The 12,488-nt window shown below is 40.6% G+C and overlaps 1 protein-coding gene and 1 non-coding gene across 2 annotated transcripts; both read left to right on the forward strand.

The window, feature by feature from the left end:
• Positions 1-2,145: 2,145 nt before the first annotated feature.
• LOC125343675 (RNA-binding protein 3-like) lies at positions 2,146-3,108 on the forward strand. Its single transcript, XM_048336186.1, has 2 exons — positions 2,146-2,712; positions 3,016-3,108. The coding sequence occupies exon 1, from the start codon at positions 2,221-2,223 to the stop codon at positions 2,686-2,688; it is 468 nt and encodes a 155-aa protein (XP_048192143.1). The 5' UTR covers positions 2,146-2,220; the 3' UTR covers positions 2,689-2,712; positions 3,016-3,108.
• Positions 3,109-7,536: 4,428 nt separating this feature from the next.
• On the forward strand, positions 7,537-7,640 carry LOC125344360. Its single transcript, XR_007209496.1, has one exon. It is a non-coding gene; the product is annotated as a U6 spliceosomal RNA (small nuclear RNA).
• Positions 7,641-12,488: the final 4,848 nt, after the last annotated feature.

The following is a 12,488-nucleotide window of genomic DNA, read 5'->3' on the forward strand; positions in this document are numbered from 1 at the left end:
AAGTACTCAAGTTTTAAATTTGCCTTTCCAGAGCTGTCATAATTACTCACTTTACTAAATGTAAAGACCAGATAATTTTAGTGTTCCATTTTTATAGGCTATTGAAGATGAAAGGCTCCCAATTTATTTTATGAATCCACTTAACCTTAAATTTGAGAAAGATATAACAAAAAAGAAAATTATAGACTATAATCATTTGAGTATAGAAGCCAAAATTCTGAAACTTTCTGACTGGAATCTTAATAATTGAGTCAAATATTTAAAAATTAATGCATGCACAAAGTAAAATTAAGAACTTTCTTCAACAAAAAGATAAATTATATTTCTTCCTCTTCCCTAAGTTAGCTTTGTCTTTTCGTATATCCTTCCAGAGATCATATATACATATCTATTTCAATATGCATATATAAATCTCCATTTTATTTTATCTCTCTGTCTCTTTCAAAAATTTTAAGAACATTCAGGCTCTCTCTCTCTCTCTCTCTCTCTCGCTCTCTCTCTCTCTCTCTCTCTCTCTCTCTCTCTCTCTCTCTCTCTCCAGACCTGGAGCTATCAGATCCTTGACCTATCACTTGGCATTTTTGTTCTAGTCTGGCAATTTAATTCTTGAGTCACATCTCCTTTTCCAAAAGGCTTTCTTCTTGTTAAATGGAAATAAGAATCTTACTGACTTTTCTGCCTAGGTTAGCTTTGAACACGGGATCCTCAGATCTCAGCCTCTTGCATAGCTAGAATTAAAGGCATGAGCCACCAGTGCCTGGCTGTTCTTGTGTTTTTCTGGGGCTTGAACTCAGGGCCTGGGTGCCCTCCCTGAGCTTTTCTTTGCTAAAAGTTAGTGCTCCACCATCTGAACTACATATCTCATTCTGGCATTTTGGTAGTTAATTGAAGATAAAAGTCTCACAGGCTTTCCTGCCCAGGCTGTGTTTGAAACTCCTAAGTAGATAGGATTATAGCTGTGAGCCACCAGTGCCCAGTTAATACTGGTATTTTTTGTTTTGTTTTTGTTTTGTTTTGTTCTTTGTTGTGGGGACTGTCTTTTGCAATGGCCTCTATGTAGTAGATATCAATACAAACCCCTTTTCCTGTTTTCTGACAACTAAAATGTCTTCAGATATTGCCAAAAATCCTGTGAGAAACAAAAATTACCCAGTATTTCAAAACAGTATGCTACCTCACTTATGAAAGCAGTGCTTGGTATTCCGAAGGATGCTAGCTATCTATCTTTCTCCTAGTGATGGACAGCTAGTATATTTCTTATCTTTTGCTACTAGAAGCAGTGCAGTAGTGAATATCCACTTATATTTCTGTTATAGTCATGTGAACTCATCCCTTCCTAGAAGTGTTTTCCAAAGTTACTCACCTCTTGAATTTCTATGCAGAACTCTCAAATTGCCCTCTAAACAGGATTATTGATTTGACCTTTTTGCAGCACCTTTACCGTAAATGGCCAATCACTGTATATTATTGTGCTAGTCAGTTTTTCATTCCTATGACAAGATTCATAGTAAAACAGTTTGAAAGACATATTTATTGTGGGGAGCTGCAGGGTCAGGCTGGTGTATGCTACCTCTTCCTGAGTGAGGCAGGATCCCGGTAACTGCTCACTGAATCCCTTCGGAGTTCTGTCATTTCTGAAACCATTTCAGACTTCCATATGCCTCACATTCAGACCTGTAAGAGTCAGCATTGATCTCCTGCCTCTGCAAGCTTCCCTGCTTCCACTTTCGTTCATCCTATCTTTTTTATTTGGTTGGTTGTGGGACTTGAACTCTGGGCCTGGGCACTATCCCTGAGCTCTTCAGCTCAAAGCTCCAATGGACATCACTCAGAACTCAGGGGAACGATCTTGGTCTCAGGTGCCTCACTTCCCGTCCTATCTATACTTTCTCATCCCAACCCCTTTAGGGGGCTTCCCAGCTTGTGCCTCTTCTGGTGGCACTGGAAATAAAATCAGGCATCTGATTGGGCACTAGGGGTCTGGCTAAATCTCTTGCCCTTTCTATTGAGATCCTCTCCATTGAGCTTCAAGACTCTCTGGGAGAAATTGCCCAGCAATTCACAGAGGTACAAGACAATTAGATTCTCTGGCAGGTGACTGTTACACAGAAATTCAAGGCAGACACTTTGTAGAGAAATGTCTTCTGTGCCCTGTTCTCCCTGCTCTGCCGAACTTGGCGTGTCAGTCTTTTCACTTTCAAAGGATTCAAATTCACTACCATGTCTTCTGAAGAAGGAAAACTCTTTGTGGGAGGACTGAACTTTAATACCGATGAGCAGGCACTTGAAGACCACTTCAGTAGCTTCGGGCCTATTTCTGAAGTGGTGGTTGTCAAGGACAGGGAGACTCAACGGTCCCGAGGTTTTGGCTTCATCACCTTCACCAACCCAGAACATGCCTCAGATGCCATGAGAGCCATGAATGGAGAGTCCCTGGATGGTCGCCAGATCCGAGTGGACCATGCAGGCAAGTCTGCCCAGGGCACCAGAGGGGGTGCTTTTGGGGGCCATGGACGTGGTTGCAGCTACTCTAGAGGTGTCGGGGACCAGGGATATGGGAGTGGCAGATATGACACTCGGCCTGGAGGATATGGATATGGATATGGACGCTCCAGAGATTACAGTGGCAGCCAGGGTGGTTATGACCGCTACTCAGGAGGAAATTACAGAGACAATTACGACAACTGAGATGAGACATGCGCACATATGTAGGTGAGAGACCTGAATGTTGGCACTAAACAGATCTTTGCCTACCAAACCCTCTGAATTCTTTTCTTTTGCTCTTGCCACACTGCTCAATATTTCTGGCTGTGCTTGCATCCCTCACCCAGACAGCCCAACAAACACCACTCCGGCTTTCCTCCCTCTCTGCATGTCAAGGCTAGTCTGCTTGGGGGAGGTCCTAAAAACCCACCCATAACCCTCTTTGGGGGCTGGAAGAGATAAAGAGGTGAGCATGTTGTCAGCCTGTTTTCTTCCTGACATCACAATTCTACCCCTTCTTACTGTTCTCAGATACACAAGGAATAACACTTCTGATCCAGGATCATCCTTCCAAATTGCTGTATTTATAAAGATTTTTGGAGCTGTGTTGAAACATCTGTTTTAGTACATCAAGTTTTTTTTTTTTTTTTTGGCCAGTCCTGGGCCTTGGACTCAGGGCCTGAGCACTGTCCCTGGCTTCTTCTTGCTCAAGGCTAGCACTCTGCCACTTGAACCACAGCGCCACTTCTGGCCATTTTCTGTATATGTGGTGCTGGGGAATCGAACCTAGGGCCTCATGTATACGAGGCAAGCACTCTTGCCACTATCCCCAGCCCCCTATATTTTTTAATTGAGCTCTCAAGGTAGCCTGTTAAATACCTTTCAGAAAGCTCCATGTGTTTTTTCCCATTTAGAGACAAATTAAGACAATTTTTTAGAATACAGGTATTTTTATCTTTTTATCAGGTTTTTTGTTAGAGCTCTCAGGATTATTCCTTCTGACCAAAAAGATTGGCCAGACTGATTTTTAAAACTAAAAATGATGTGTATTTAGGGATGTTTTTAAAACCTATATACAATGTTTATCATGGCCAGAAAGTGATTTCTAAATGTATCTATAAGCAGTCTGCATCAAGAACGTAATTAGCTTACAGATTTTTTAAATTCAAGATCACCACCTTGATTATATAGGAAAGCTCCTTAAAACTGTTTGTGAATGTCATTTTTTAATACTGGAAGAAAAAGATATTCTGTTGTGTCTCATGTAGTGTTTAGGATGTCCTTCATGGAGCTGATTAAAAGATGAAACCTGAATACAAAAAAAAAAAAAAAAGAAATGTCTTCTGTGAGGAAATAATGACTTGGATTGAGACTCACCCTCATGGCTTAAATCATGGCTGGTGCTGGTTAGCACAAATCTTAAACATGTAGTCTCTATCAGATGTGACCACCTTCCTCCTTTTTGACTTCTTGGAGGTATGTGAGAATGCCCTCATGAAGCAGTACCAGGCCCAGTTCTGGAAGGTGATACTTCTCATTAAAGAAGAAGCCACCACAAGTTCAGGACAGATGGGTTCCATTGTACGTCTGCAGCAGTTCTAGGAGAAATGTTTGCAGCACATAGAGATCCCTGTCCCCAAGGGCTTTCTGACTTCTTCCTTCTGGCACTCCTGATGTCACTCTGTCACCTATCGTCACTGTTAGGTTGCAGAGACGCAATAATAAAGCAACTGAAGACAGCTGTATCTGGAAGAAGTCATGTCAGATTTATAATTTTACTTAGTGTGTTTTTTATATCTATACTATGTAACTAGGAGAAGAAGTTTGCATGGGCTACAAAATCTTGGCAGTATCTTAGCAAATTCAGTAACTGCTGAAGGTGTCCACATGATTGAGTAAATAGAACTGGCCTTGCTTATTTTTGCAAAAGTTCTCAGAAGAGGTTTTAGCGCTTGATGTCAATTTTGTCTCTGTTATCTTTTCCTTGTTGTCCAGTATGTTTCAGAAAGTTGGAGATACTTTAGCCATTTCTCTGAGCTGGTCTGAGCCCATTTTCACCCCTCTCCCTTCACCTCACCCCTGTCCAGATAAATTCCCCAAACAAGAAAACCCCATAAGATCCCCTTTAAAGTATCATGTAAAGCCAGGTCTCACACCTGTAAACTTAGCTGCTCAGGAAGCTGATGTAAGGATAGAGGTTTGAAGCGGCCTGGGCAGGAAAGTCTATGAGATTTTTATCTCCAATTAACCAGCAGTCAACCAGAAGTGGCACTGTGGCTTAAAGTGGTAGACTAGCCTTGAGTGAAAGAAGCTCAGGGACAGTGCTCAGACCATGAGTTCAAACCCCACGACTGACCAAAAAAAAAAAATCATGTTATGAAGGTCGGGCATCAGTGGCTCACAGCTGTAATCCTAGCTACTCAGGAGGCTGAGATTTAAGGATCTCAGTTTAAATCCAGATGAGCAGGAATGTCCATGGAACTTCTAACCCTAATTAACCACTAAAAAGCCAGAACTGAAAGTGGTAGAGCACTAGCCTTGAGCAAAAGGACTAAGAGACAGTGCCTAGGCCCTGAGTTCAAGCCCCAGTATCTGCACCCCAAAAATCAAGTAAAATTAAGGTAAGTTAAATTTAATGGTTGAGACCAATCATACAAGTCTGTTCTAGCTTATGAATTAAATCTAAGTGCATGGACTGAGTCCCCGAGGGTATCAGAGTAGCTGAGTGCCTGTGGTTAGGTCTGGAAACATGGAACTATGGAGCAGTCTTTGTCCTCTGAATCTGGAATTTTGTTCCTGAAGGGATATGATGTGTGCATCAGAGTAGGTGTGTTGGTATATACTTGTCATCCCAGAACTCAGGAAGCTGAGACAGGAGGCTCAAGTATTAAAGGCCAGCCTTGGCTACGTTCCAGGACAGCTTCAGAAACATAGCACGACCCTGTCTTAAAAACCAAATAATATGAAGAAACTCAAGGTGGTTGTGCTGTGGCCTGCAATGTTGTTCCTGTTCTGAGCATTCACAATGAGGTGGGTAAATATAGATGCACAGAAGGAATTGAGAAGTGCTTTGTACTTTTTTTTTTTACATGTTCTCAGTAATGAATGATGGGGAATTTGGCTAATACCATTGCAGAACTCCATAGTTTGTTCAGATAAAAACTGAGATTTGTTCTATAAGAAGACTGATTCTCCTTTATATTGCAGAGGCAATGGTCTGAGATCTGTTCCTGTATACTAAATGCCTTGCAGCTGTGGGGGGGGGGGGTCCTCTGGTATGAGTGGCTTGAAAAAATCCGTTCTGTGAATTGTTGAGTATTGTATTAAAAATTAAGTAATAAAGCTTCATTAAAAAAAGAAATATTTATTGTGGCTTACAGTTTCAGCAAGGTCAGCTAGCTCCATGGCTTTGGGCCTGAGGCAAGGCAGACATTTGTCATATTGGGAATGGGTGTTGGAGGATGCTGTTCACCTCATGGTAACCAGAAAGCACAGGCAAGGGAGGAAAATGTGAGGAGAAAATACACCATTTAAAGTTACTTCCCAAATGGCCTTCGTCCTCTGCTTTGTGTGTGTGTGTGCAGGTATTAGGATTTTCACTCTCATTTGTCTTTTCTGCTCAAGACTGGCATTCTATCACTTGAATCCCATCTCTACTTCCAGCTTTCCCCTGGTTAATTGGAGATAAGAATCTCATGGACTTTCCTGCTCAGGATGGCTTTGAAACTCAATCTTCAGCTCCCGCCTCCTTGATAGCTAGGATGACAGGCATAAGCCACCTGGCTCTTCTTTCATTTCTGACTTAGCCTTGGCAGACAAATCTGTGAGACTCTTATTTCCAGTGTACCAGAAAAACAGAAAGTGCATGTACAGTTCAAGTGGTAGAGCACCATCCTTGAATGAAAAAAGCTACATAAGAGTGAAGAGTGCAAGGCTTGTTTTCAATCCCCAGTACGGAGACACACACATGCGCGCACACACACACACACACACACACACACACACACACACACACACACACACATTCATACTCAAAGGAGTTCGGGTCCTGAAGCTTGACCACGTGGCTGTTGATTCTTAATTCTCAACTATGTGACCTGGGCTAGTTTGCTTTATGTACAAAATTTCTCCTAGAGTGCTGATGAAGATTGAAATCTTTAGTACCTGGCACATACATGATACATGTAAAGGACTTAAGATGGCAAAGAGTAAGTCTTCTATGTGTGGGAGGTACTATGTTACTAGTCCACTGGCTGACCCCTGTTTTCTGAAGAGGAATATGTGGTTGCAAGAATTGCTGACCTTCAGGGACATGTTCATGGACTTCTCCCTGGAGTAGTGGTAGCAACTGGACTGTGTTCAGAAGAACTTCTACAGGGACCATGGATGAGGAACCACTGCCCAGTGTGATATAGAATGCCCCTAGCAGTGTCCTACTTTCCCAGATGCTGTAACTTCGGTGGCATTGAAATTGCAATGAATTTGAGCAAGAGGCTTAGTATCATGACTGCCTCATCCCATTTGGATGCTTGACAGGGCATTTGTACTCTTGCCTAGTAGAGGACTAGTCCTATATTAAGGGGCAGATGGCTGTGGGCAAAGGATGGTCACTGACTGCCACATTTTCAGGAAGAAGGGATAGGCCTTTGCCTAGAAGGCCCCGAGACTTAATAATGAATGTCATTTCTCTGTCTGGGTATCTAATTGCACAGCCAGACATGGTCTTCAGATTGGGACAAGAAAATATCTGGAAGGAAGGCAGAGTATCTTCAATGTGGAGCTGGGCAGGTGAGCAGAAGCCAGGTGAGTCAGGCCAGGGAAAGGTCTTGGTTTTTAGTGAGAGCTTGGTCCCTGGAATGCAAGCAGCAGCTCTTCTCAGCCCCTAAACTTCTGGGTATCACTCTGTCTGATGATTGAACTCTTGTCGTATCCAAATGGGGGCCCCTGCAGTGAGCTCTTTATAGTTTTTTTGTGCTTTGCTTAGCCTTCAGACAGAGGGCATCCACGTCTACAATTCAGCCCCCTGCCTTACTTGTAAGAATTGTCACACTTGTGCTCGCTTCAGCAGTACATATATGAAAATTGGGATGATACAGAGATTAGCATGGCCCCTGCACAAGGATGACATGCAAATTTGTGAAGTGACTCCCACTCCTCTACCTTCTACGTGGGCGCTAGCATTGCCCTCAACAATTACTTTGTCAAGGTCACCTCCTGGTACGACAACAATTACGACTACAGCAACTGAGTGGTCGATCTGATGGTGCACATGGCCTCCAAGGCGTAAGAGTCCCCCCACGAGATGCCCTCACTGCCGGGGACCCCCTCAGCCAGTCCCCCCCATATGCCAAGAAGCCTCCCTTCTCTCCGACTCCATCCTGGAGCCCCACCCCTCGCCCAAGGGGAGGGGCTCAGAACCCTGATGTGCCCTAATGAAGCTCGCTGCACCCACACCCAAAAAACATTTTGTCACACTCATTCTCATTCTTTCTTTTCCTTTCTGGAAGCTTCTAGAATTCGTCTTGCAACTCCTTCTTTGGGCATTTGAGTTTTCTACCACTATAGATGAGAGTAAACAGCAGTTTCTTCTTTATTGAGAATGTGTGCCATGGACTCTTTCTATGAGAAATTTGAAGTCTTGAATGGTGACTAAGTCTTTGTGCAGTTTTCAAACCCTATATTGTCACGCTTCAGGTCTGTCTCTTGCCTTTGTAACTCTGGTATTAATCTCAGCTTGAGCTGCAGTTTGAATCTTGTTTCAGTTTTCGAGGCTTGATATTTATTCACTTTGGCATTTTTTGCACACACGGGGCCTGGATGAGCTCAGTACTTGGAAAGGTCATGTATCACTAGGAACTGCACTTGGGTCAAAGTCTTAAGACAAAATGCATTTCCACTGATGGATGGGTTGCTTCTCTGGTTTTAGACCCACTAATCTTCCTCTTTCATTTTAGCTAAGGTTTATAGGTTTTTATCAGCTTTATGGACTTTTTTGTTTTTGGTGGTTGTGGGGCTTGAACTTGGGGCCTGGGCACTGTTCCTGGGCTCTTTTGCTCAAGGCTAGTGTTCTACCACTTTGAGCCACAATGCCACTTCCGGTTTTCTGGTGGTTAATTGGAGGTAAGAGTCTCACACACTTTCTTGCCCAGGCTAGCTTTTAAACTGTGATCCTCTGATATCAGCCTCCTGAGGAGCTAGGATTATATGTGTTAGCCACCAGTGCCCAGCTCAGTTTTATGAACTGTTTTTTTTTTTGCCATTTCTGGGGCTTGAACTCAGGGCAGGAGCACTGTCTCTGGCTTCTTTTTTTGCTCAAGGCTAGCACTCTACTACTTGAGCCACAGCACCACTTCCGACTTTTTCTATATATGTGGTGCTGAGGAATCGAACCTAGGGCATCATGTATATAAGGCAAACACTTTACCACTAGGCCATATTCCCAGCCCCAGTTTTATGAACTTTTGTCCAGAATTTTTAATTGCAAAAAATTAGTAGGAGAAGCCATAAACTATTCTTTACTCTATTGTGGGCAGAAATGGAAACATCAGTTTCATTCATTCACTCTTTGCATTTTATTTAATTTATTATTTCTAATTTTTATTATTATGAAGTAGCTATACAACGGAGTTACAAATCCATAAGTCTGGTTATGAGTACAATTCTTCTTGATCAGTCCCATCATTCTCTCATTTTCCTTCTCCCATCACTACCCATGTTACGTAGTCCAATTTTTATATAATATACATTGAATATAATGACTACATTTGCTCACTCTTCCTCCCTCCTTTCCTATGCACTCCACTTGCCTACTCCCCAAAACATGTTTGCACTTTCTGGTATTTTTTATGTCTTTGGATTCTTCCCCTAAGTATATCATCCTTTTATCAGTTTGTTTGTATACAAATGCACTAAGCCCTGTATTTATTATCATACCTAGTTGTGTTTTAGATCTAGCTTCCACATATGAGAGAAAACATGCACTATTTATCCCTCTGAGACTGGCTTTCTTTAATTTCACTTATTCTTGCTTTTATCTTTGTTATTTATATTCTTTGGCTTGTTCGAATTTAGTTGGATCTTTAGTTTCATTAGGTTGCTTACATTATAAATTTGTGATCTTACTTTTTCTGATTATTATGAATGTTATGACTATCCCTAAGTATGGATTTGGCTGTTTAAATCCATTGCTATGTTTTAATTGGCATACAAGAGGTTACACATTGCAAAAGTGAATAATTTGATAAGTTTTGACACTTGGTCCATTACCACGATCAAGATATAAAATCATAGATGGATTTGGGAAGTATTCTCTATTTCATTTACTGGGAATAATTTTTGTAGAATTGCTATTATTTCCTCTTTAAATTTTTGATAAAATTTCTAAGTGAATTCCTCTGGGTTTGGATTTTTCTTTTTGGGAAGATGCTAAACTATGGTTTCCATTTGTTTAATAGATATTGTATTATTCAGAAGATCTGTTTCTTCAGATGAGTTTTGGTAATTTCTTTTAAAGAATGTGTCAGTTACACCTAAGTTGTCAAATTTATTGTCATAAATTTGTTCATGACATTCCCTTACTCTTTCCATTTCTGAGCAGTCAAGTTAGTTTCATTGTAGTTTAAAAAATGGGAGCTATGATTGAGGAGATGGATGCATTAACTTGATCAAAACATTACACAGTATGCAAATGTATCAAAACACTATGTAATATCCTATTAATCAATATCATTTTGTGGTTTTACACATCAGTTATTTTTTATTTATTATTTTATTTTTGTTAGTATACATTAATTGGACAAAGAGATTTCATTTTGCTATTTTCATAGATACAGACAATGTATGTTGATTGTATTCATCCTCTGTATTACACTCTCCTTCCTTCCTTACCTCTCCTTACCTCTCCTTCCTTCCTCCTTTTTCAAACATCATTTAGTGAGTTTTATTATGTTACCTTTGTATAAAGTTAAATAAAACAAAAACTAGGTAATTATGAGAACTATGTACTTCATTTAAAGGTACATGTTTTTTTTTCTGTCAGCTAATTCTTCTTAAGTAGTAGACTAACTCCGGCTGCTTGAGTAAGGCAGGTAAGTTAAAGAAAACAAACACTCAGAACTGTATGCTTTGTACCTATTTCAGGGTTGAATCCTCCCAATTGCACTGTTAAGTAGGCTGGTTGTTACACTCCTTTATAGATGAGAAAACTGACTCACAGAAAAATGATGACTTCTAGAACTTTCACCATCAAGTATAATTACTGTATTTCAAAAGATACCTTTCACTGCAAGTTCCCTGTCTGTGCTAAATGACTGTGACTCAAACTGTAATCCAGAAACTTGGGAGACTGAGAACAAGAGGATCATTATGTGAGGCCAGACCTGACAGGAAAGTTTATGAAACCCTCTCTCAGTGGAGAGCTGAATATTGTGGTGTACACTTGTTATACCAGGCTACATGGGAGGTTGGGACTGGGATGATCACAGTACCAGGCTAGCCCTGGCAGAAAAATCCCTTTGACTCTGTCTCCATGGAAAGGAAGCTGGATGAGGTAACCTGCACCTGTATCCCTGAAGCAACAGTAAACCTAAAAGTAGGCAGATTTCAGCTCTGTGTGGGAACTGTGACTCTAATCCTAAAAATAAACAGTAAAATGGGATGCTGGTGGCTTATGCTTATAATCTTAGCTAATTATGAGGCTGAGGATCAGGAAGCCAGTCCAGGCAAACAAATCCAAGTGACTCTTACCTTCAATTAACCAGAAAAACCCAGAAGTGGAGTTACGGCTCAAGTAGTAGAGTGCCAGTCTTGAGCAAAAAGAGCTAAGTGATAGTACCCCAGCCCTGAATTCAAACCCTAGTACTGGCATATGTGTGCATGCATGGGTACCCTCAATTCCTCCATGCCCTATGATGAACCCCTGTCACTAGGACTTGATCTGAGGCACATAGATGCTCTCCATATCCCACCATTCCCATCTCTCTGCTGCAAATGCAAAGAAATATGGGCCCAAATCTAAATGTGTTATAATAGATAGCCATGCTCTTTAGATGTCATATAAGACCAGGGTGTCTTATATGACAGAAATGAAGAGGAAATTTAAAGTGAGAGGATGAATGAAAACTGAATCTCTGTGGCTTTGAACTCCTCTAATTATGAGGGTAGAGTGAATTATAGGCTACAGGGCACAAGTGTGCAGAGAGCTAGAACTAACCTCTGGGTTTTGAGCTAGGAATCACAAAGACCATACATTTTTTGTTTGTAAAATAGGAATTAGGATGATATGATCCACTATTTAACGTAACAAGTAAGAAGAATGAGTAGTTACTTAGAAACAGTCAGAACCTTAGTCCTGTACTACATGAGAGAATGAATTTGAGTAGATATCTGTACATAATACAAATCCCTCAAATTGAAAAGTTTACCTAAACTTAAACCTCTACTTAAATCATTCTATAGTGTTGCTTCCAAACTTTATGGTATGTACTGAATTTCCATGGAAAAGAACTCATTGCAAGAGAGTTCATATTATTAAAAAAAAGTAGATACTTCAAAAAGAAATAAATCACAGAAAAGTCTGCATGTGGATTTTTATAACAGCTTCATTCATAATGACTCCAAGTTGGAAGAAACTAAGATGTCTTTCAATAGATAAACAAATAGGTACATCTATATAAATGGGACATTATTCAATAATAAAAAGTTCATGAGCTATTGTTATTAATAGACATGGAGGAAATGCAAATATATATTGTTATTTGAAAGAAGACAGTTTGAAAAGCGATATATAGCATGATGTTCTCAGAAAGGTAAAACTATAGAGATGGTGAAAAGATCAGTGCTTTCCAGGAGGGAGGGGAAGAAAGGACAAAAAAGTAAAGTTCAAGGGATTTTTAAGGCCATATAGTTATTCTGTATGATACATTAATGATGGTTTTATTTTATGCAGTTGCCAAAATCCATAGAACTGAATAGCACATAATGAATTAGGGTATAGAATATGAGCC

The sequence above is a fragment of the Perognathus longimembris genome, chromosome 28, assembly GCF_023159225.1.
Source record: "Perognathus longimembris pacificus isolate PPM17 chromosome 28, ASM2315922v1, whole genome shotgun sequence".
NCBI lineage: Eukaryota > Metazoa > Chordata > Mammalia > Rodentia > Heteromyidae > Perognathus > Perognathus longimembris.